The 25,290-nt window shown below is 36.4% G+C and overlaps 1 protein-coding gene across 12 annotated transcripts in view; it reads left to right on the top strand.

The window, feature by feature from the left end:
• The first annotated feature begins 6,646 nt into the window (after nt 1-6,646).
• LOC108368830 (F-box only protein 32) overlaps nt 6,647-25,290 on the top strand; it is a 26,027-nt gene continuing 7,383 nt past the window's right edge. The window contains exons 1-2 of one of the 12 annotated variants that reach the window (XM_017623765.1): nt 6,647-6,851; nt 10,960-11,470. In XM_017623765.1, coding sequence (XP_017479254.1) covers nt 11,367-11,470 — 104 coding nt within the window. In that variant the 5' untranslated portion in view covers nt 6,647-6,851; nt 10,960-11,366. Of the gene's footprint in view, nt 7,035-10,948; nt 11,471-25,290 lie in introns of all 12 variants that reach the window. The other 11 variants (XM_017623764.1, XM_017623763.1, XM_017623762.1 and 8 more) reach the window with 11 other exon arrangements.

The raw sequence follows: 25,290 nt of genomic DNA, 5'->3' as shown, positions 1-25,290 counted from the left end.
CCATATTCATAATAAAGTGTTTGTAAGTGCGAAGTGTTTGTCAACAAGTGTCGATTGTTGGTGTCTGTGCATAAAAGTGATCAGTATTTTAAACAAAATCAGTGTACTTTTATATAAAAATGCATTAGTTTAATAAGAAATCTATGCATTTATATATGAGTGTACTTATGTTTTGTTTTCATCTGGAAATTTACATAATGTTCATTCCTTATCTTTTTGGACTAAAATCTGAAAAGTGTCAAAATCCCAGAGCGTAAGAAAAATGCGCTCACTAAAAGAGAGTAACAGGAAAAGTAAAGGAACGCAAAAAACCAAATTTTTAGTCCAAAGAATGGCAACAACAAAACTAACGTCAAATAAGAACAGAAATGTATGTACAAAACACATTCACACAAGCACAAGCACAATAAACACTTGCTATATCAATTATTTTTTGCCTCCTTCCAATTTCAATTCATTTCTTTTACTTTTTAGATTATTCTCACTTTTTGCGTATTCTTTAATTTCCGTTAATTTAAATTCAGTTGAGTTTGACACTTTTCAGGATTTTGCCAGAAAAAATTCTTCTGACTAAATCTGACTACTTCGGACTGATGAGAGTCGCTCTCACTGACTGTTGCTCTCTCATTTTTGCTGTCATTTCCGAGTTAAGGAACGCTTTTTGGACTAAATCTGACTACTTCGGACTTTTTCTGACTATTTCTGGGAGATAAGGAACGCTCCTATATTTAAAGCAAAGAACGTAAATGTATAAGAAGCGACAACTCGTTAAAGTCGGCGAGTGAGGTCTGAAAGGTTGAGATGAGGAGTTCGCGTCCGTTTTAACATCCATTTTCGTAAATGAATTCGCCGCACATATGGTTTCGCGGCGATAAAGAACTTTAAGAAAAAGTGACCGATGATAGAAATTGTTGAGTTTTGTTTTATTTAAACAATCTAAGCAATCTCTGTATTTGTAATTTTAGAATATTGTCATATTTTTTTCTCACTTGAAAACTTTTATTCAAACCAAACGTGTACATTTTCTGGAATATTAAATCTTTTCTTATATACAACCAAGGACTTTAATAGGTTATGGGCGACTTAAAAGATCATGGTATTCTGCAATTTGCCGGCACGGGGTTTGATGATTGGCGATCCAGAGTGAGGATGCACCAGGATGCGCTCAATTTGGCGGATGTTTTAACTGACATTCCGCCAACTGCTGCTGATGCAAAAGCGGAATTTGTAAGGAGGGACAAAAAAGCTAAAGATCGTTTGGTAGGTTTTGTTCATAATGATTGCTTGTCCTACATACGCGACAAGAATACGGCTAAAGAGATGTGGGACAGTTTGGAAATGGCATTTGCGAGGAAATCTGTTGTGGGTCAATTATTAGTGCGGAAGCAGCTAGTAACGCTCCGTATGAAGGAAGACGAAGCAGTAAGTGCTGATTTGAGCGTATTTGAAAATTTGGTTCGGCAATTGAAAACGGCGGGTGCTATATTGAGTGAGGAAGATTTATTAGCACAACTATTTTTGACGTTACCAGATAAATTTGATCCTCTGGTCACTGCTCTGCAAAATTTGGGTGATGAGAAACTTACATTAAATGTGGTAAAAGAGCGACTTTTGGCTGAAGAGGTAAAGTTATTAGACCGTCAACAAAGAGATGACTTGGAGAAGACAGCGTTTTCGGGAAAGAAACACTTCAAAAAATTTTCAAAATTTAAAGGCAAATGTTTCAAATGTGGAAAAATTGGTCATAAAGAGCAGAGTTGTCGACAAGTTGAGGCTCGGAGTGCAGCTGGAAAAGAGGGAACTACACGCATTTGTTTTGTTGCTGGTCGCGGCGAAGATCGAAAAGCAGTATCTGATTGCAAAATAAAATTCAAGTTGGATTCGGGTGCAAGTGATCATATAGTGAACGAGAAATGGTATATTGAAAATCTTTCGAAATTGAATAAGCCAGTTTTAATTAACGTTGCTAAAGACAATCAATCAATAATTGCAAAGTCATCGGGACAAATAAGTGGTATTAGCAATAAAGGTGTGCAGCTAGTTATGAAAGATGTGCTATATGTTCCAGAGCTGCGTGATAATTTGCTATCAGTGCGAAAGCTTACTAATGCAGGGATTGATGTGATTTTCAACAAAAATAAGGCAAATGTAATAAAAAATGGAGAGCTGTTAGCAACTGCATACTTGTGCAATGGGCTTTATGAAATCGAAGTAGAAAAAGAGTGTTATTTTACATACATGTGCAATGAAGACAAAGTCGACTTGTGGCATAAGCGTTTTGGGCATATTGGACAAAAAGCTTTTGATGAATTGGTGAATAAAGATCTTGTAAATGGCTTGCCTGTAAGAACAAATAAAATGAAATTTTGTGATGTGTGTGTTGAAGCTAAACACTGTCGTGATCCTTTTAATGGACATCGTGAACGAGCAAAAAGCCCACTTGAAAGAATTCATTCGGATGGTTCAAGGTATTTCGTGTCATTCATTGATGATTACACGCATTTTGCATTTGTCTACGCTATTAAGTACAAGTCTGATGTATTCAAAGTAATGAAAGAGTATCAAGCAATTGTTACAGCAAAGTTTGGAGTTTTAATTTCAAAAATAACGGTTGATCAAGGACGCGAATATTGCTCTAAACAACAAGATGAGTGGTATAAGCAGAAGGGGATCCAGATGGAAGCAACTGTTGCTTACTCGCCTCAGCAAAATGGAGTCGCAGAGCGATTCAATAGGACTTTAGTCGAGAAAGTAAGGTCTATGCTTTTTGAAGCCAATGCACCAAAACGAATGTGGTGTGAAGCGGTTTACACTGGGGTTTATTTAATAAATCGAAGCCCAACTATATCCTTGAAAGGTTCGGTTACTCCGGCAGGGATGTGGTACGGAGACAAGCCTGACGTTAGCAAACTAAGAATATTTGGATGCAAAGCATATGCGTGGATACCAAGCCAACAAAGGAAGAAAATGGATTCGAAGAGTCGAAAGTCGATTATGATTGGTTATGTTCAAAATGGATATAGATTGTGGGATCAAAATAACCAAAGAATTTTCATTGCAAGAGACGTCAAATTTGATGAAGACTGCTTTCCTTTTAAGCAGGAATCAAACTCGAGAATTGAAGAATTAAATATAGTGCGTACAAACAATCAAGATCCAGAAGGCGATGATGAAAATGTGATAACTAGATACGAGCAAGAGGGGGATGGTGCAATGCTCGGCCAAAATGACGGAGGTGAAGATGATATTTTAAATGAAGTATTTCAAGATACTGAGAATGTACATAGTCCAGATGCGCTCCCTTCGCAAGAAGAAAATAGTCCTTCGTCAGAGGTTGTATTAAGGCACAGTGAACGGGAGCGCCGAACTCCACGTAAGTTGCTGGATTTCTTTACTGGATATAGAGCCACTTCTGCCGTCAATATTCCTACAGATTGTCCTGAAACTTTCTTTGAAATCACTGGACGAAGTGATGCGGCTAATTGGATGGCAGCAATCAAAGAAGAGCTAAATTCGATGTACCAAAACAAGGTATGGACTATAGTGGATGCTCCAAAAGGAACGAAGCTATTGAAATCAAAATGGGTTTTTCGTGTGAAGGATGATGAAAATGGTATCCCAGCTCGATATAAAGCCCGACTTGTAGCAAAAGGATTTTTACAAAAAGAAGGCATTGATTATTACGAGACATATGCACCTGTAGCTAAACTTACAACAATAAGAGTAGTCCTGTCGGTGGGTGTACATAAAAATTTAATATTTCATCAGTTGGATGTAAAGACAGCTTTCTTGTACGGAGACTTAGAGGAAGAATTGTACATAGCAATTCCTGAAGGAATTGAAGCTGAATCGGGAAAAGCTTGCAAACTCTTGAAATCGCTCTATGGTCTGAAACAGGCTCCAAGATGTTGGAATCAAAAGTTTAATCAACACTTATTGCAGCTTGGTTTTACTAGATCTAATCATGATTACTGTTTGTACACGAAATTTTCTGATGATATTTATCTAATTGTTATAATGTATGTGGATGATTTGCTTATTGCTGGGAAAGAACTTTCCTCTATCAATTGGCTTAAAAAATATTTAAGCAAGAAATTCGATATGTCTGATTGTGGCGAACTGAAGTACTTTCTTGGAATCAAAATTGAAAAACAGAATGACAGCATTAAACTATCACAAGAAGCAAGTATAGAGAAGATACTTACAAAATTTGGTATGACTGATTGTAATCCTGTAAGGAGCCCGATTGAGAAAGGTCTACAGCTTGTACAAAACCATTCGCAAACTGAACTTAATAAACCTTATAGAGAGATGTTGGGAAGCTTGATGTATATTATGCTTTGTGCAAGACCAGATATATGTTATGCAGTTGCATATTTGGGTAGATATCAACAAAACCCATCGGAAGAACATTGGCAATGTTTGAAAAGAATACTTAGATATTTAAAAGGAACTAAAAACAAAAAATTAGTATTTAAACCGACAGTAAATAAACCAATTATCGGATTTGCAGATGCTGACTGGGCAAGTGATGCTACAGATCGTAAATCAGTTAGTGGATTCATTTTTCAGGTTTATGGTTGTACGGTATCATGGTCAAGCAAAAAACAAGTAACTGTTGCATTATCATCGAGTGAATCGGAATACGTTGCTTTAAGCGCAGCAACTACAGAAGCGGTTTGGTTATATGGATTGCTAAGAGACCTTAATGAAATAGATAACCGTCCAGTTGAAATATTCGAAGATAATAGAGGTTGCATTGGAATGGCAAATACTTTGGAATCAAAAAGAGCAAAACATATTGATATTAAACATCACTTCATAAGAGATAATATTGCAAAGGGTATAATCAAATTGACACCAATCAACACAGAAGATCAACTTGCAGATATATTTACCAAGGCTTTAGATGCAACTCGATTTAAGATGCTTAGTAACAAATTAGGGTTGAGAGATTGAGAAGGGGTGTTGAGTTTTGTTTTATTTAAACAATCTAAGCAATCTCTGTATTTGTAATTTTAGAATATTGTCATATTTTTTTCTCACTTGAAAACTTTTATTCAAACCAAACGTGTACATTTTCTGGAATATTAAATCTTTTCTTATATACAACCAAGGACTTTAATAGAAATAATCAAATGAAATGAAAAAAAACATGGCCGCAGCTCTTTTTGTTTATTTGCTGACGGCATTTAAGAATTTGCATGCGCATGTGCATAGATTTACTTTATTTTATAATTTTAACAAATATAAGTAAATTAAATACATGCGCTATGCAATACCTTTATAAGCTTCCTCTTTAGTATCGAAGTTGTAAAGTTGTAATTTATGGATGAAATTACCCTTTTTATATCAACCAAATGTACCTTTATAATCAATAAATAATTTACATCAATTTGTACAAATGTACTCTTGCGATTTTCCTCCTAACATGTGTATGTTTCTACATCCATGCAAATATACGTACATACGTACATATGTACATATACGCATATGCCACTAAAATACAACAATAACAAATTCAATCATAAACGCATGCGCATATTCTTCAAGGTCAAACTCATTCATTCATAAATTCAATGACCATACCTCTCCCCGCAAACTCATCGCCCACAAGCGCAATTTCTGCGCGAGGGCCACAAAAATTCTAAAATGTGAAATTGAAGAAATCACAGCCAGTCAAATGAAAAGTTGCAACTCAGCAGTAAAATCTGAGGACGTTTGCAAAAATAACTTATCTCGAGTTAAGCCATTGTTTCTGTAAACTTCTAAACCGCAGTGCTCCTTCGAATTTTTAAATTATTAGTTAGTGGTTTAGGATTTTATTTTAATAAAAAACAATATAAACATAAATTTTTTGCACAAATGACCCATGATATTTTGATGTCAACTCAAAACTTCTGAAATCACATACATAAGTGGTTTTACAACAAATGTAATTTGGCAACATGGTTGCCGTCACCAGCTTCGGTCATCAATTTTAAAATTTTTGTAAACCGATCGCTTACGATTTGTTTACAGTTGACTCTAGATACTACGAGTAACATGTAAAGGAATTCAAAAAATTTAATTATTTTGCATTGTTGATAATTGCGAAGCTACGATGCTACGAAGCATGTATAAGTGAGTGTATACATACAGACCTATTCTGCGTTGGTAACACAAATTTTGTTTACTATCATCAAAAGCGACAAACACAAAAAATCGTACATTAACAAGCCTATTCTGCGTTGGTAATTTTTTTTTACCCAAAAATAAAGTTCCTCTGTTTTTTTAAACCCTTTTCGCATTCTGTGCACTTCTGTAACCAGTAAAATTTGTTACCATCTCATAAGCAGGTAACAAAATATTGCCCCATGAAATATCCAACAACAGAATTTCTACAAAACTTCATACCTGGAATGCGGATTAATTAAAACGTTACCACGGTACCTATAATTGCGGCTACAAGAAGTAGTAAATGTGTTTGATAATAGCAAATTACTAGTTATTCATTCACTTTTTAAAACTGCCCATAAAGGTTTTTTGAATTTATTTTAGCTTACTCTAGGAAGTCTCTGTTTTACTAATAAGCGCGTGTCCGCTTCCTCCAATATTCGCCGAACTAGCTGGCAACGTCGATGATGCACTTCCGTGTTGTTGTTCTTTGAACACTTTTTCCAAACACACAACTCCCCTTTCCTTCCGAAAGCCAACAGCAATGGAGTCCATTATGGCTGCATTGACTTTTCCTGTTCGTTGCGCTCAGTTCACTTTTGTGACTCGGCTCGTGAAGAACGTAAAGCGCTGATCAAGAAAAGCGACATTAAATTAAAAATAAAAGTTGAAGAATTTCTCAATAAAATCGAAGTGTAGTATAAGTGGTTAAAAAAAAATAATATAAACGATTTGTTGCTGATGCGCAATTTTTATAGCCTACAGCTGTACTGCCACCAATTTATGAAGCTTACATACATACATACAGATGTATGAAGTACCTATGTAGATACATACATATGTACATCTATCGAAAACGCAGAGTAAATAAAACGTATGTAAGTTGGAGCTTTTCTAAAGCAAATCGTGTATGTTTAAAGTAAAGTAATGTTTTCAGCTAGTTGTTTCACCAATAAGAAAATTCAGTCTCAAGCAAAAAATAATTCAAAGTTCGCGAAAGAAATGCACAAGTGCAACGCGTAAATTTACGTCGTTTCAATTATCTTTCTTTTTAGTTGAATTTTCTGTATAATTGCACATATGTATGTATGTACACATACATATTTAAATATGTATAAATATCTATACTCGTGCGTGTTTGGATATATGAATTCCACTTGCATTTCATTTTGTATACTTTGTGTTCTGTTGCTGCGAAAGTCCAAAGCAAAGCATAAAATGTGTAAAACACATGGGTAACAACAACAACAACGTACGAGAAACAGAAAACGTACAGAAAGCGTAAACGCAGAAATCAGCTGTGTACAACACAATTTCGAAATTGGCAATAACAACAAAACAGAAAAACAACAAATCGAGTGCTACGTCGCTAGTTGGAGCATTCCAATTTATTAACTTGCTGACCACTAGTATGCATGTATGTATTTACATACATACATACATATGTACGTATATACTTTTCACCCACCAAAGCATTTATTCGTGCTCCGAAATGTACATTTATGTACATATATATGCATGTATATATTACGTATGTATACGTACGCAATTACGCTCTACTCTACGGCAGGTCGATTGGCCACTAATTTTATGGCACTGTATTTGTGTTCTTTGTTTTAAAATTTGCTATAATACAAAGCTTTGGGTATAATGCAAGATATTCATAATTAACTGGTTTCTTTATTTAATTTAGTTCGCAATAACCCGTTCACACTTATTGGTAGAATGGAAGATAAAACCACGAATGCATTTTCTGCCAGGTGTATAGGTACATATCGCAAACATTATTCGAAAAATGTATTAACCCAAAATTTTCCGTTATTTATATGATGTAGGAATTCTTTAACATGTAATTTCCAGCAAATTACATTAAAATATTTCTTCAAAATTTTTTGGAAAGTATGTAAATGGTTGGCCTATGAAATTTTTATTGCATAGTAAGAAAATATTTAAATTTACAACTTTGAGTTAATACTAGACATGTTTACCGATTCGGTAAGATTATCCATTTTCTATAAAAAATTAACAAAGTTGCTTTAACTTTTAATTTGTATTAGTTAGGGATCTTTTTAAGTTCGATTCGTTTTTAATTTTTGTTTAAGGAAAGAATAAAAGATTCATATTTCTTTTGAAATTTTTGGGGTTCATAAAAGCAAACTTAATATGTATATATACTTTTAGAAATGAAAGTTCCCAAAAAAATACCGAAAAGTTCCGGAAAAATAACCAAAGGTCTCGAAAAATAAAGAACGCCAAGTCCTGCAAAAAAGTAGAAAACGAAAGCCCTGAAAAAATCCTGCTTGGTCCCAAACAAATCGCAAGAAAATTCCCAAAAATACAATTTAAAAGTCGAGAACTTTAATTTTATTAACAGTAAAATTATAAGCAGAAAATAACAATTACAAAGTATCACTTTTCAGCTGCTTACTTATTTTGATAAATTTGTCAAGGCACCCACCGAAATTATTTATTCTTATAATATATAGTGCTTAGCATAATTATACGACAATCACATATTGACAAGATTTACTATTTTATTATCTTTAATTTTAATAATTTTTTACATATCGCTGCCTTAATATAGAAAGGCCCTATCTGACATCGTCGCTGATATACAAAAAGCCGTAACTAACTAAAAATCGAAAATTTACGTTTTAATTGATTATGATGCATTTGATCGCATTATATGACCCCAAATCGTTTTATGCAATAAAAGATTTTAGTTAGTTACGGCTTTGTGTATTTCAGCGACGATGTGAGATAGGGCCTTTCTATATTAAGGCAACGATATGTAAGTATAGTTTATTCTTTTATTAATTAATTAATTCGATTTCTTATATATACATACATACATAATTATTTTGGGTAAGCCCATTAAATTTTAGTATAATAAAGTGCAAGCTTGAAGTAACTGGGATTCGCCGTTAATTTTTGCCAATATTTTTTTAACGATGTCAGTAATTTTCTTCCATAAGTCCCAGCCAGTTTAAACTTGTAAATAGTATTTTATTTAATGAAATTTTTTTTCTAAAGGCCTTTTACCACTTTAACCACCCCGATCGCAGTGCCACCTACTGAGTCCTGTGAACTTAAACCTTGTAGGCACATATTTCCATTCCCGAAAGCTCATCGAGAGTACCAAATGCCACCTAGCATTCCCAGGTCTTCACGTAGCGCTCGCTGAGCTGACTACACCTCCCCTGTTCGGAAGTAATTCCTCGAGGGTTCTCTGCCTTGCCAGCTCATTGGCCATCCAGTTACCAGCGATTTTGCTGCGACCTGGCACCCAAATAAGCTTAATAGCGACGTAATCAGATGCGGTCGATAACGAAGTCAAACACTCCTTCGCCGTTCTCGAACACACCGTCAGGGAGCTTAGATCCGTGATAGCTGCTTGGCTGTCGGAATAAATATTCACCTCCTTAAAATGTATTACACTAGAGAGAAATCAATCCGAAGCCTCTTTTATCGCGGCCGCCTCAGACTGGAAGACGCTGCAGTCATCCGGTAGCTTAAATTTTAGGTTGATGGAGAGTTCTTCGAAGACACCTTTACCCACCTTCCCATTCAGCTTCGATCCATCTGTAAATAAGTTTACAGGACCCCGATTTCAGATACCCGTCTCAATAATACAAGGCTACTGTATCCCTCTTGACTCTTTCCTCTACGTTAGGCTTCCAGGAAAGCTTACTGTCAAGGATCAAACCCAAGTACTTCACCCTGTCAGAGAGCCTTAGAGGCAGACCGCCTATTGAGGGAAGACGGCAATTCGGTATCTTATAATAACCCATTGGAGCTTACACATACGTTAGTGTTTGGCCGAGCTTGTCCTCTGATTTGTGGTGTGCGACCGGAATCTTATACCTCCTAGTAAAAAGAACAAGCTCCGCTTTTCTGGGTTTTACACGCAGCCCGCTACTAGAAGCCAAGTTCTCAACCAAGCTCAGGTAACCCGGGGTGCCTCTACTCACACATCTCTACATTGAAGCGCTACCCCACTCTGCCGAGACAGATCTGTTGCAAAGCAGGCGGTAAATAAACCTGAAAAGGTCGGCTCCGACTCCTAGCTTATTTCGGGAGTAAACTACAGCCTCAGGCAAAACATTATTAAAAGCTTACTCGATATCAAGGAAGGCACCGACCGCGAATTCCTTCTGCGAAAAGGTCTGCTCAATACTCTCAATGATCGTGTGTAGGGCCGTTTCAACAGACCTGCCCTGACAAAAATACGTAACATTTGCTTAAAACTTTTTCACGGACTTGTGAGTATGAAAATGTCACTTACGCGATAATTCAATAACAGTACTTAAAAATTCGCTTAACGGATTTAGAAATTTTTCGATTTTCATATTTATTTGATTATTTTGAACATATTTAAGATATCCAAATCATGAAGTTTTGGTGACTCAAAATTTGCGCTTTGCGGGAGGCCTCATTTCTGCAAGTCCATAATAAATTTTAATGCCATTCATTAAATTTTTTCTTTGCCCCTCCTGACTATCAACGGCAATTACTGAGTAATCATTGAATTGCATTAAAATCGTTTACCCACGCAAACGCTGATGAATATGATAATGATGGGTGAGTGAGTGGGCCAGGAAAAGTAGGTGAATGTGAGCAGGAGGAGATGGAGAATGCACTCGTTCAATTCACTGAGTCTATTATACAATAAATTGCTGGGCAATTTCGCAACAACAGCCTAGATAAGTGCATACTACAAGCATACATACATACATGTGTATATAATTTGAGAATGGCACAATAATTGCAATTAAAAATTCACCATATTCAGTCATAAATAAGCGAGCAAAATAAAAATAGCACGCGTGCGTGTGGAACTGCAAAACCGTCCGAGCGAAAAAAAAAACAAACAAAGGAAATTAACACAGATTTAATTTAAATTCCAAAAAATAAAAATTAAGTAGTTGAACACAACAAAACAGACAAACATTTATAACAAGTGCACGTAAAAAAAACTGTAAAATAAATTGTGGTTTTGTAATTGATTTAAAAATTTAAACGCAATCAAGCTAATTAATTAAAACAAGCAGCAATAGTGACTACTGCCTACGTAAGCTGCAAGAACGGCAGCAGCAGCAGCAGCAAAGGGCCAACTGTGAATTGAGCAGCCACAGCAGCAAGCCAACTACATAAATACATCCATACATACATAATTAATTGGAGCATCCGCAAAAAGTAATTTCTTTGAAATGCCGTTCTATTCGCAAGACTGGCGTTCGCCCGGTGAAGCTTGGGTCAAGACCGATGAGGGCTGGGTATGCAAGAAGGTGCTCGAATGCGGCAAACGAAGGAGGTGAGTTTAAGCTATTCGACTTTAAACCGTTTTAAATGAAATAAAATTTTACACTCTAGAAAATCACTAGGGGTATTTTCTGAGTCTTGCACGGTGCACGGATTGCACGGTTTGCAAAGCTGTCCCATACGAAAAACGGTTTTTACCGTGCAATCTGTGCACCGTGCAAGAGCTTTGCAAGACTCAGAGAATACCCTTAATATACTCGCGAAACAAGAGGCCAAATATAGTATAACTGCGTTCTTCAACAAAAATAAATAAAATAAATTACTTCAAAAATTTAGTGCAATGTAGAATAACAATATGGGTATCAAATGAAAAAGAAAATTTTGTAGAATTGAAAAATACGCAGTTTTTTGCGAATAAGGGCGAAAAGGTATTGAATCCGTCCTTTTAAAATTGTATCCTTGAAAATTTTCAATATTTATTTTTGAAAAAAATATATCGTCACTAGACACGAATAAAGACGCGAGCTCAAAAGTTGACCGCGAAAAAGGCGAATAAAAAACTGCAGCGAAGAAATGCTCTTAACATAGCTGACGGCGAAGAAAGACGCGTTAAAATATTTGACGGCGAAGAAGGAGGCGTAAACTATGTTTGCGAGTGTAACTTCTCCAAAGATATTTGTGGAATGATGCTGAAGTGACAGTCCTTGGCCTATGATTACGCCTCTTTCTTCGCCGTCAACTAGGTTACGCGCAGTGTTGCCACAGACAAATTTTATTTCCTTCCAAAACCAAGCAATACCTACCAAAAATTTGTTTTAGTTGTGTTCAACGCCTTCATGTTTCGGAACCCACCGCAGCGTTACGCTATTGTTGGCTCCCAAGAAGTTCAAAAGAGTTTTACAGTTGTCCACAAGCGTTGATGCCGTTTTAAAGGAGTCTAAGGGCCGGTTACTCAATGTCTGGTTAACACTAATCTGCGGTTAAACATCGTTATCGACGTCTTCGACTCCATGCATATAACATTGTGTCGGTAACGTCGTAATAACGATGCTTTACCTGTAGTTAGTGTTAACGAGACATTGAGTAACCGGCCCTCAGTGCTTTAACCCTGCCTGACTATCCGACATATTATTTTGTCTGGCCACATTTGCTCTTCTACGAATACTTCCGCTTGGAATATCGTTGGATATGTGCCCCTTAGCCGACTTTCTTGGTCGAAGAACGCCTCCGAAGTACACTCGCCATCCATATTCGATATGTGGGTATACCATACCTGGGACCCTTCGTCAATCATAGTTATAATCGCATCACAGCAGTCTTTTTCAAAAGTTCTGGCTTTGTAGGATTTGTAAAAGTATAACTCGGGATCACCTAGTAATCTAGTAATGACTTGAGAACCTCCAAGCGAACCCAAGATCTCCAGCAGGTGCGCATAGCTCCTGTTATGGCAAGGCGGACCAGTCGGTGCAATTGCTAAATGTGGCACCCGCGTTTACTTGCTTAGCTGTTGGCCACCAGGCCAGGGCCGCATATGTAATAACGAGTTTTACCAACTTATTTAAAGACCAATACGTTAGTTTGGGTGATATTCCCCAAGTCTTACCATGAAGTCTCTGACAGGCATAAAACGCCCTCGTAGCCTTGTTTGCAACATTCGAGAGATGCGAGTTCCAACTGAGCCTTTTGTTCAAAGTTGTCCCTATATAATTTGCCTCTTCTGAGAATTCAATTTCTGTTCCTGCCAAGGTGGATCTAGTCAAGTTGACTTTCCTACTTACGGTAAATGGGACAATTAAGGACTTTAGTGGGTTTATTGAAAAGCCCTTTTCAAGGTTGCTAAAATGTTTGGAGATACATATTTTCTATTTTTCGCAAATAACTATTTTTGCCGGGAAACCTACGAAAATCCAATCTAGCCTACCAACCTACCAAATGGAAATAAACTTACCAGTTTTTACAGGAAAAACCCCTTAGAATTTCTATACTGTACGTGGTTCTGTGCGTTTGTCGCTTATGCTAAAGGACATAGGATAAAGAACTGCTTTCCTGGCCGCATGCTAAAAGAATGCAGTTTTGGTAGATAGGTTTGACCGAATGTATCCTCTAATCTTGTTCCCAGATACATATGTATGTAAATTGGTACCTACATACATGGACGGGTCAAGGACGGAGGACAGAACGGTTGCTTATGGAACTGGCTCTAGACTTTCTACTGCAATTGACATATGGCCAACAGTTTTTCAGACCAAGGAGATTGAGTTCTCGATCTGTGCCAGATTAAACATTGAAAATGTGCCAAGCGGCAATCTGTGCTTTATCTAAAAGCATGTTCAGTTTCATGGCTTACAATCATGCAGAGGTGGTAATAGATGATTACCATTGGCCACAGTGCCTATCCACCATTTCTTGATAATTTTGTTATGCAGCGGGCTTAAACAGAGTGGAGGTCAAAATTTTATATACCATCTCTTAATACTACAATACATTTCCAAGGAGCTATTAGTTAATGTACTTTACTAACTTTTTTAAGTCATAAAGTCAATTAAAATGATTAATTGACCTTTCATTACTTTCCTCAATCTCATCAGTCCCAAGTGTGTGGAAGTTGGGAAGAGACAATTATAAACTTTTGCAATGCACGTCGCAGTGAAGTGCAATTAGGAAAGAAGGTTTTTGTGATAAACGGAAATAGGTGAAGCGCAACAACAAAAAACCACATCAAGCAAGTGATGGCACGATAAAAAAAAAAAGTTACAGGGCACGTGCAACGGCAAATTGATCACAAAATGACAACTGCTCAGTAGTTCTTAACTCAGAATGCAGCACTTAAAGTGCAGAAACAAAATTTATGAGGGCAACTGTTTGCTTAAATGTGCAACACAATTATTTGCAACAACTTAAGCAGCTGTTTTATGGTTGTTAAGTGCTGAAATTTAATTTTCTGGCAGCTACCAAAACTTGAAAGCAATTTTTTTTTTACTTTGTTATTGCGGATATGCTTTATGCAGCACTCGAACCTCTGTTTACAGTTTTTTTTTTTATTGGTGGTCTATTTATTTCACAATTTGCACAAGTTTACATTCATAAATAAATAAATGATAATACATTTTATTGGTACAATCAGTATTCATGAGTCATGTTCACACCTTTCACCTTGATAACAGCGAGCGGCTAATAACACCAATTAGACTTTCTGTGAGCTGATATTACCATTTCTCTTTGCTCTGATTGATAACCGTGAGAAACAAGGCGAATGGAAATCACAACTCGTAAATATTTATTTCAATGTGTTGACACTGCTTCTTATTAGCCGTCTTCGATTCGCCAACACTTACGAGTGGCGAAACAGTTGTAGAAAAATGAGCGATAAAAAAACTTCACAGTCGCTTATTGAACGAGAAATCGACATTCACAATACCATGGACAAGCGATAATCGAATAAGAGTCGTTTATCTACTACTAGTCCAGAGGTCTTTCAGGTCTTCCACAGTCGCTGCCCTTAAGGCCAGAAATTCGTCTACCAAGAAGCTTTTAGCTTTTATTAGGCAGGCTGATAACATCTTGGGGGGTCAGGTTTACGAACCATCATAGGGATACAAAAGTTGCTCTATTGCAACTATTAAATTTACATTACATAGCAAGCATGGATGAGCTTTAAGTTATGTATATTTTCTGGTAGACATTTTCGAGTAAAACAAGAATCTAAATATGAAATTTGCCAAACACCCCCAAAATCTTGATTTGCCGATAAAAAACCGGCTTTTTCTTACTTTTGCGCACTTATAAGCCTGTAACTTAGTTGATTTTGAACCTGATGTGAGTTTATTGCCGCCCTTTAAAAGAAGAAACTTAGGCCTTTCGAATGGTATATATGCAGTAGTCGGGTCGGACCGGGATGAACACGATGCTTCTACAATTATGGAGTGCTTATAGTAGGAAAAAAACTTGAAACTCCCTAGCCTAGCTGCGGTGTGCGCTGATTTAGGTATAAGGCAACAATTTTTAATCAAAGGTAGGGTGCATTCCAAAACGTCAAAATACAAAGCATCAGTCTCTTTTAATTCTAAACCGGACTAGAAGAAAAAGTCTAACTTGCGCAACTTAGTTGAAAATTAGCATCTAACCGTTGTTGAGCACATTTGGCATTACAATCTGCTGAGGTTTAGAAATAAAAGAGACTGATGCTTTGTATTTTGACGTTTTCGAAATCACCCGTATTTGTAGCACTTAAGAATGCAGACTGGATATTTAACGAAAGATACCGCGGATGCTAAATCTGAGTCTACGGTGATAGCAAAGTTGCTCCAAAGGCTTTGAAAACCACTCGTACGTCCTTAAAAATTCTCTAGGAAGCTAAGACTGAAATCCCTTGCCAACATGCAATACTGCCACCTGTAAAACAACGAAGTGTTTCATGAAATTGCCGTAACGTGCAAGTATAGTAGACCTAAGTTTTTTCGGCTTGTTATTATCTTCATCTTTTTCTTGTAAGAAAGTCGAATAGATAGATAAAGTTTATTGGTCGTAATGATTTCCAATTAGATATTCAAACTCAATTCGACTTTCCTTGAATTGTATATCTTGCAGTGTACATTTTTACGCTTTCACAATTACTATGCAATTTTGCAAAAGTGGTTTTGTTTTCATATAAATATATTTTAGTTTGCAAAACATTAACGTTTCTAAAGCTTTGGTCTCTGTACACAACCATGTATGTACATATGTACATTTATATGTACGTAAACTGAAGACAGTTTTCATTTTTTTCTTGTGATAAAAAAAAAATTACTTCACGCTTCTTGCACAATTTAATCAACATAAATCACTAAGAAATTACTATGTACAACATCAGCTGCTGAGTCACACTTGTTGGTGTTTACGATGGGAGCGTCGCATTTGTACATTTGTAGTATTTTGCATGCCAGCGGTGTTTACCTACATAGTGCTTCATTGGTTTACGATAAAACGCTTTATCTGGCCACATTTAGTGCATCAGCTGTTTGCTGTTCACCTGTTAAAGGGCGTTCACCAGGTGCAATGCATAGATATTGGTTGTTTGCTGAAAGAGTGCTATTGTCAGAGGACTTTTTTACGTTATGGTTATACTTCTTGAATGTTTTAAGAAAATTCATAGCGATATTTCTTAATGGTATTCCATAAGATAAATTTTATTTATAAGCACTATTACAAATTATTTTTCTCCACCTGGCCTTTCTATGTTAGAGACTCTCTAATAGAGAGGGCTTTCTCTTTCTCTGCCACGTACGACATGATCAGGCAAAAGATGCCATCCGTGTGGCAGTTCAAATTCAGGCATCGCCGCGTATAGGAAACTTCATTTTGTCCTATCGAGGGCGGGATTAAAATTGAAAACACTTGGTGAATGTTAGTCCCCTTCTCGTTGTTATTTGCCACGATTTTGCTCATGGTGAATACGTGGTCTATGTTGGATTTATCCGATATTAAGCTCGATCAGATCGGTGACGGCGACTTAAGCTCGCAGCGAAAAAGTGAGCGCATATTACGGGGCAGCCTTTCTTGTGGATTAGACGGAGCACACTTCAATTCCAGTTGTTATTCTTGAATACCTGTTGCCTGTTTTTTTTTTTTTAAGAGTTGTCTCATGAAGCCGCTTTGTGAGTCGAGTGGTGAATATGCTGGCTGTCTGTTGGGGTTGTATGTATGTATGTATATCTTGGCTGCAACTCCCCTGCAGTACGGGGGAGTGACTACAGGACTGCTGAATTGGTAGCTACCTGATAAACACCGTCAATTACCGACCGACTACTTGTAGTGTATTTCATAGATTATATATCGACGTATATCTAAAACACTGGAAGCGTGCCTTTTGTCTATCACGAAATGTTTGGTTTCTCGTTTTTCGATATGGAGGCGGCGCCACTTTATTGTGGTAAAGGCTTATCTGTATACATATATGTATGTACATATGTGAAGTGAATGGGATTCAAGATTTTAATCGATGTGAGGTTTATGGTAGTTTTGAACAACGTTAAGCGAAAGATTTAGCAATACAAATGGCTAAGTTTACGATTTTCGTTTTTATTATGGCGTTTTATTTTCAACCGAAAAATTTTGCCTTCTCATTGCCTTCTGCGCACAAATACTAAGAAGAAAGCAACGAAAAGGCAAAATTTTTTGTAGAAAAGAAACCGCCTTTAGGGTTTTAATGTGTTTTCCAGAAGTTGCACGGTTACTCTTTCGAGCTCGACACCCTTTTAAAAATACGCTTTTGTTTAAAAAGCCAGAACTAATCTTCAGTCCATAATAAAATCAAATGGCACACGCTGCTGTTTGAAGTTCTGCCACGCATTGTATCGCAGGTTCTGTTAGTAATTTAATTAAAAAAAAAAAAAAGAATGCAAAATTCTACATTTTAGCAAAAAACGCATTCCGGAAGAGAAATTAAATGTTTCAATGCAATGCATTGCCCTCGACTTAGTTACATAAAGCACATATACAACGTTTCAGCGTAATTCCACCCCATTCAAGTAAATTGGCATTGTAGAAATGACAGCACAGTCATTGTGCAACGAAAGAGATTGTATGAAAAAATAAATAAATAAAACGAAAATAAAAGAAAAAGCAAAAATACAAAAAAATCACTACCTGTCAGCTAAACAAATGTGCACTGCCACTAGCTGCACCAGCCGGTTCCAGCTGATAGCTGCATAGCCAGCTGAGTATACCAGCCGCCACAGCCCGGAAGACAGTTACTATGTATGTACATATGTATGTATGCTTGCATATGTACACATGCAATGACAACTGTTAGTGCTATAATGGAAAAGTCTTGCAGTTTTTTTTTTGTACTCATACTTCCCCACTTTTTTTGCTGCAGTTCATAAGCGTGTTAGGCCCCATGGCATAGTGGCAAATAGTATTGAGGCATGCGAAATAATCCATTACCAGTGTTCGCCAAGCCTCCAAGTGATAGTGGCTTAATTTGATGTCGGCAAATATTCACACGCAAGCGTACATATGTACATGCATTCAAGAAGATTAACATATTTCTGAAAGTCAATTAATCTGCCGTTTTATTATCATTACCATACACTTCCCAACTATTCAACTTTTCATTTATGGCGTTTATGTCTGTTGGCGCTCATTGTGCGCTATAAAAGGCGGCACCCAAGTTGCTCCCTAGCAAATGAGCGTTTATGTATGTGTGCGTGCGAAATGGCGCCCCCTATTTCTGTAATATTATTTTTTTACAACTATTCTTCAAAGCTTTTCATTTTTAAGGGCTAATTTTTGCTAAGCTTGTCAGACTACACTGGTTTACAGCAAAAATGTTCTATGGATGCCGCAAAGATTTTTTTGTATGAAAAATGAGCAGGATACGCCACGTACACCTGAGTAACACGCTTTTCTGCTCATATTTCATACAAAAAATCTTTGCGCATTTTCATTTGACCACTCATTATTTCTTATTTATCCATCGATTTTCTTTATCAGTAACTTGATTTTTTTTTCGTAACAACGCAGGCTTTAGCACAAATGCAAAAATTTTGGCACAGCACCTGTTATTTTTAAAATTTGTCTTCTGTTAAAGTTTGATTTTTTTCATTTTTTCATTAGAAAATTAAAAAAAACTGGAATGATTAATTAATTTGTCAGAAACTAGCAACCCTAACGTTTATATGGTTTATGGAGAATTTTATTGGCTTGGATTTGACGTATCTCCTCTTAAAATTAATAAATTGGTTTGTAAGATATACGTGATTAAGTGGAACCACTTTTTGGTTTAAGCTCAATAACGGTGTATTGCAAATATCTCGAAAACGTATCCATAGAAAAAAAAAATAACTCCATTTTCGAAATCACCGAGGAATTCTACATAGAAATTGGATAGTGGCGTCTGGAGAATAAAAGCCCTACTCAAATTTGTGATCCAGTGCTATTTTACGTAATTTGATTAATTAGCAAACAAAAATGTGCAGAGTATTATAGGTAAGGTTGTCTATAGCATGTCTATAAAACTGATATACATATGTATGTGTGTACCTATGGAAAAATACGCTCAGAGCTTGATAAATAAGGCTTAATTAATGCTATTATAAAAACAAGTCACGGTTTTATTAAGTAGATAGACATGAGAACTTCATTACACTTCTGCAAAAGCTATCGGATAATGGGATCCGGTGACAAAGCTCCACGGACGATATATGTGCATATGAAGCCATAATAAAAAGAGGAGAGTACAAACGGGGCCCTAAGGATAAAGGAATAAAAGTAATCATTCTATTCTAAAAAAAAACAACCCTACCGGGAATGAGAACTATAGATAGATAGAGACATTTGGACATCACACTCGTCGCCAAACTCTCATGAAAGAAGGCTCCACAAAGGCACTATTGGTATGCAAACCAGTGATCGGACTTCTACCAAATTGTGGTAAATCTGCCACTTTTTTGAGCATCTACCACATCTACCACACAAGGCCTAAAATTTAGCACACATTCGCGTTTTTGAGTAGTTTTATTTTTGATCGACATAGTTTTCTTAGATTTAAGAGCAAAAATTGTCCAACACTATTAAATTGCAAAACATATAATTTGTAAAAAGAATTAATAGCGAAAATTTAAAAAAACGGCGATTTGTGTGAAAGTAAATATTAGCAAAGCGTTGTTTACTTTTACTTTAGAATTGTTAAAACCGGCAAATCCCAAGTAGCGGTTTCTGGAAAGTGCCTCATTTGTTCGCTACATCCTGATGTGATAAAAAACCTGGCAGCACTCCGCAAGGTTGCAGAAATCTCTCAAAATATTTTCGAAAAATATCTTGATATGGAAGGAACTGCTTTACACTGTCAACTCAACGCATTTTTGAGCAACTTCAATCTTGCACTTTATTATACTAAAACTAAATTTTGTTTTTGTAGATTCTAATTAAAATGTTTGCAATTTAGGTGAAACCTTGCAGAATTTTTTAATTTTTGTACAAACTTTTATCCAGAATCAGAGATATACCACTTTTTTTTTGAAATCTACCACATATTTTTGCAGATTCTTACATTCATACATATATAGTCTGATTGTTAAGCCTATGATAACCTATGGAGCTCTACGGTCTTCGTTTCGAGAGTCAGCCCAGCGATTGTGAGACGCTCACTCACAAAACTACAACGTTTTGTTTGCGTATGCATCACAGGCGTATTCTCACGCAACAACACGAATGGGATCCAAACTCAGCTTTGCAATAGAATTACTAATCATTAGAGAAGAGCTTGGGAGATACAAAAAAAAAAAACAAATAACAAACAGCATTGCCACTAAGTTTCTAGATGCCACATATAGGACTGTGGCGAGCAATCTATTTACTTTACTGTCACCTCTTTATTTGACAGAGTGAACTTCGACCACACACACACATAAGCCCTGTTGACACCCGGTAATCTATCTCGAACAATATACTCTTAGCTTTTCGGAAACTTGATCAGGATGGATATATTTTTTTCTTCAAACATAAGCTCTCCACTAAAATCCACTGGAACTCCACGTCTGTCGCCACTTTTTAGGTATTTCTTAACATACTTAATTAAAAGTTAGCTGCAGAAATATTTAATTTTAAAATGCTTTCACTAAAATTTTAATAAAGGGTTACTGGGCAATGTAATGACTTTGAAGCTGAAATTACAGCCTCCCTCTTTGGCTCAGCAATTCGCTATGGTAACCAAGCATAACTGAATCACACCTTTACCACCATAAACAACATTAGCGCGTGGATCAAGTCCAGCATTACCCTTGCGAACTGGCAGTTGAAAAGCTGATCCCTCTTAGGATCAAGCAATTGGGCTTGCCATGAGCTCTCCATCAAGGCTTCCAGACTTCTGTAGCATGTTTCAGGAAGAAGTGGCATTAAAGAACCTCTAGACACTGTGTTCCAGGTTTCTAGCCAGCGGCCGTCAGTGTCCTAAGCTTACTGATGATTGGCTCAAAATTGGACTGAGAGTGCCTGACCTTTCTCTCAATTGTGTCTAATTAGGCTTATATGGCCATATAGACATTGGTGAAGACTGCATGACTGACAAGTTGGCGAGAAACGGTACCCAGTCAGGAAGCGCCATTAACCAACTGTGGTTCACTCTTAGACAGATGGGTCTCACGTCAGCTAAAAGAACATCAGGCGAAACCTAAAACAGGTACAATAGCAAGATTCCTCTGGTTCAGGGTAGATCGGTAATGATTAATTGTTGCAAAGCCATAACACCCGTATTTGGTGAGGATTCTGATAGGTCACCGCCCGATCGGAATTCACTCGGTAGGACTAAAAATCATCTAGTTATTGCCACGATTGTATACAGGAGGATAAGGTGAAATCATCTCAGCACTTCTACTATGCTGTCCAGCTTTCGCGTGGCTTAAATTGAAGGATCTTGCTTACAAGTTTATAACCAATACTGAAGAGCTCTCAGGGATTGATATTAGCCGTCTCTGTTTACGGTTTAAAATCTCGTGGTATCACAAAGGACAGCCTCTATAATAGCTAAGTATTTATCCAACTTCGGGGGAAAACTTAACCTAACTTAGGATCTACCGCAACCTAGGGAAGTATACCAAAGAGGATGCAATACTGAACGGTAATGCTCCGATGAACATACAATTATTCTTCGATTCAATAAATTTAGGTGGACAATGAAAACAATACACCTACAAACAAAATGAAAAGACCAAGTACCAAAAACTTTGTCCGCACTTGGTATGAAGAACTGGCACAACTTCAGAATGGAGAGGGACAATTGGCGATTTTTTTAGTTTTGTGCAAAACTGAAAAACCGTTGTAAAGCTAAGTAAGAAGACGATAAAGAGGTGAAGCGTGCCGCTCAATTTCAATAGAAGAAACAGTGACTCCTGGTACAAGGACGTCCTATACAGAGACATTTGCTAGGACTGTTGATAAAATATGAGATAAAGTATTCGTTTGTTATAAACATTGCTAAAGACAAACTCTGCAAACAAGTGCTGTAGCTCGTTTCTGTAACTCTTCTCTGCCGATTATTTCTCTACTGGTAAATGGAAGGAGGGTATATTCAGTGTCAGAAATTCTACTATTAGCGTGCTTTCACTTTTGCTGCTGACTAGTTTAATATATTTATTTACATATGTAAATTTCCTGACATTGAATATCCAATATAAACCAAAGATGTGCCGCACTATGAGGATATTAAATCCCATATTTGATGTGCGCACACATTGCAGAGAGATTAGTTACTTAATCAAGCGGAGTCGAGTAAAAAAGCAAATGCAAATTTGTGAGTGCATATTTTGGCTCAATGCGTGGCAATGAGAAATGAGGGCTGCAGATTACAAAATCACGTTCATTTACAACAGTGTGACACTGCTGGATAAACTTGACCGAATTTCTTCGTAAACATCCTGGGAGCAAGAACAACTACAAAAATCAAATGAAAATGGCAACGAAACCACAAAGCGGAAATTTAACTGTGTAGCCTTAACTGCATACATATGTATTTGTTGCCCATTTTGCTACTGTACATTGTCCTTCGTGCAACAGTGCAAACAAAACCATGGCCAACTAAGGACAACAACAATAACAACACCAACAGCATCAGCATCAGAATAGACAACAACAAATCTACTAATATTGCATGCTGGCACACGCAGACGAACAGATTCACTTAAACGGGCAATGCAACAATTTAATGGGTAGCAAATTTTGGGTGGGTGAATCGCAACTGCAGTGGTTGTTTGCTCGTAAAGGACATTGAAGCAAAACGAGTATGTAGAGCATCTCGTCAGCTCCTCTTTACTCTCACTCACCGTCTCTTATTGTGTGTGAGTTGCGTAAAATCGACCGTCTGTAGTGTGATATGACCTTAAAATGCCGAGTAAGTATGAAATTTCGAAATTCAATTTTTTGTTTTTGTTGTAAACTTTCAAGTTCATTTAAGTTTGCATAACTATGCATTTTTTGTACATACGAGTATATGGAGGACTAAAGTTCGAAATTAAACGAATTTAAATGTACTTGAGAGTACTATTCATTTATTTTTGGGTATAGGTAGTAATGTCGTGGAAATTATTTATTTTTTTTTACATTGTTAGTATATGGAAATATTAGCAAATGCCCGACTTGCTTCGCGGCACCTGATAAGAAGTTTTGTGTTGTAATAAGAATACTAATTTTTTGGCGCTTACACTTTTACTAAGTGTTTGGCCAAGCTTCTCTTGATATTGTTACACAAATGCGCTATGGGTAATAGGACCCATATTCGTTGAAAAAATTAATTATCACGCAAAAAGTATATTATTTAAAAAACGTGACATTTTTATTGATTGACATATAATTTCCGACATTTTTGCAAAAAAAAATCTAAAGCTTAAATGAGGCTAAAAAAGTCACTTTTTATTTTGTGTTTTTTTTTAAGTTTGAGTTGAAAGTTTTTTCTAAATATTTGTATTAAAGAAAAAATGCCGATTAGTTAAAAAGCTATTTATATGTATATTGGCTATTAAAAAAAAAAAGATTTCCAAATTATATTACTTTTACTTGCAAATCTGCGAGGACTGAATTTCCTAATTTGTGTGATGATAAGTTAAAAGGAGCAGCCTTTGCAGCAAAAAAATTGTAAACAGCCTTTTGTTTTCTGTCTTTATTATATATACCCTCTATCTACAAAAACTCAACTTTTCAGGAGAGTAAAAAAACTGTTTTGACAGCTATTTTCAAAAGTGCTAATAATTTTAAGTGCCCACGCATGTCTTAAAAATTTATGCTATATATTTAAACTAGGATTTTACCTTTAATTTATTCTATTTTAGTTTAAAGATCAGATAGAGGTTATTGCAATTCGAATTGTAACTATTTATATATAAAAAAATGTGTTGATAGCGGGTTTTGCAGAATAATGAAAATGTCAGTTCTCTAGATGTAAATGTTATGTTAAACTAAGTTTTTAACACATAAATCATTGGTCTGCAAACTCGTTCCCTTCTATTTTGACGTGCCCAGATAACCACATAATTTTAATGGTGTTTATGTGTCGAAAAAGTATTTCACGTGAAACCGAAATCTTAGCTCCTGAAGATTTGGACCAATTGCGGCAAGTCCTTAGTCGTAGAAAAAATATAATGGAGCTAACTTTCCCAAAGGCTATTTTGAATAAAATAACCGAACGTGGTGATCCGTGTGGGACACCATTAAAGAGAGGAACAGTTTTTGAATAACAGTTATTGACCCGAACAGCAAACTTCCGGTTGTAAAGGAAAGACTTAACAACGTCTACTTTAGATATGCATGGGAGGAAGGAAATGGGTCTATAGTTAGAAAGTAACGAATATTTAGTTTGGCAGTAGGAACAATAAGAGCAGTTTTCCACTCTTGGTGACCCTTGAGATAGAATGGAGTTTAATGGCTCTATGTTTGACGGGATGTGGAATATTTTTTTGTTGTATCGAATTTGATTTCGTTTGGACAGATATATCGCATTAGGTAGAACTAGTTTAGCCCGGGCAATATGGCACATGTAACTTATCTGCCACAGAAAATGTTAATAAAAACAATTTTCCCACAAAATTGTGTAGATAGAGGATTTTGCTCTTGTAACAAAATGTTATTGCAGATAGTGCAATTTTCCAAATGAGAATATAATACATACCATTAAAGCTATATTTTAAGTTTGACATTATTGTTATGGCTGAAAAATTAATCGGAGCTCACGTTACCATCAAGAACTCATATTCATCAAAATTGCAGATAGAGGGTATTGAATATAAGCCCTCGATATACGGATAGTCCCAGCTCTAATATGTACATATGTATGTATACACACATAGGTATGTACCTCTTATAACGGGTGATTTTTTTGAGGTTAGGATTTTCATGCATTAG

Source organism: Rhagoletis zephyria, unplaced genomic scaffold, assembly GCF_001687245.7.
Source record: "Rhagoletis zephyria isolate East Lansing unplaced genomic scaffold, Rhagoletis_zephyria_1.1 Rzeph_scaffold_03350, whole genome shotgun sequence".
In the NCBI taxonomy this organism is placed as follows: Eukaryota; Metazoa; Arthropoda; class Insecta; order Diptera; family Tephritidae; genus Rhagoletis; species Rhagoletis zephyria.
This window is presented reverse-complemented; position numbering and strand designations above follow the sequence as displayed.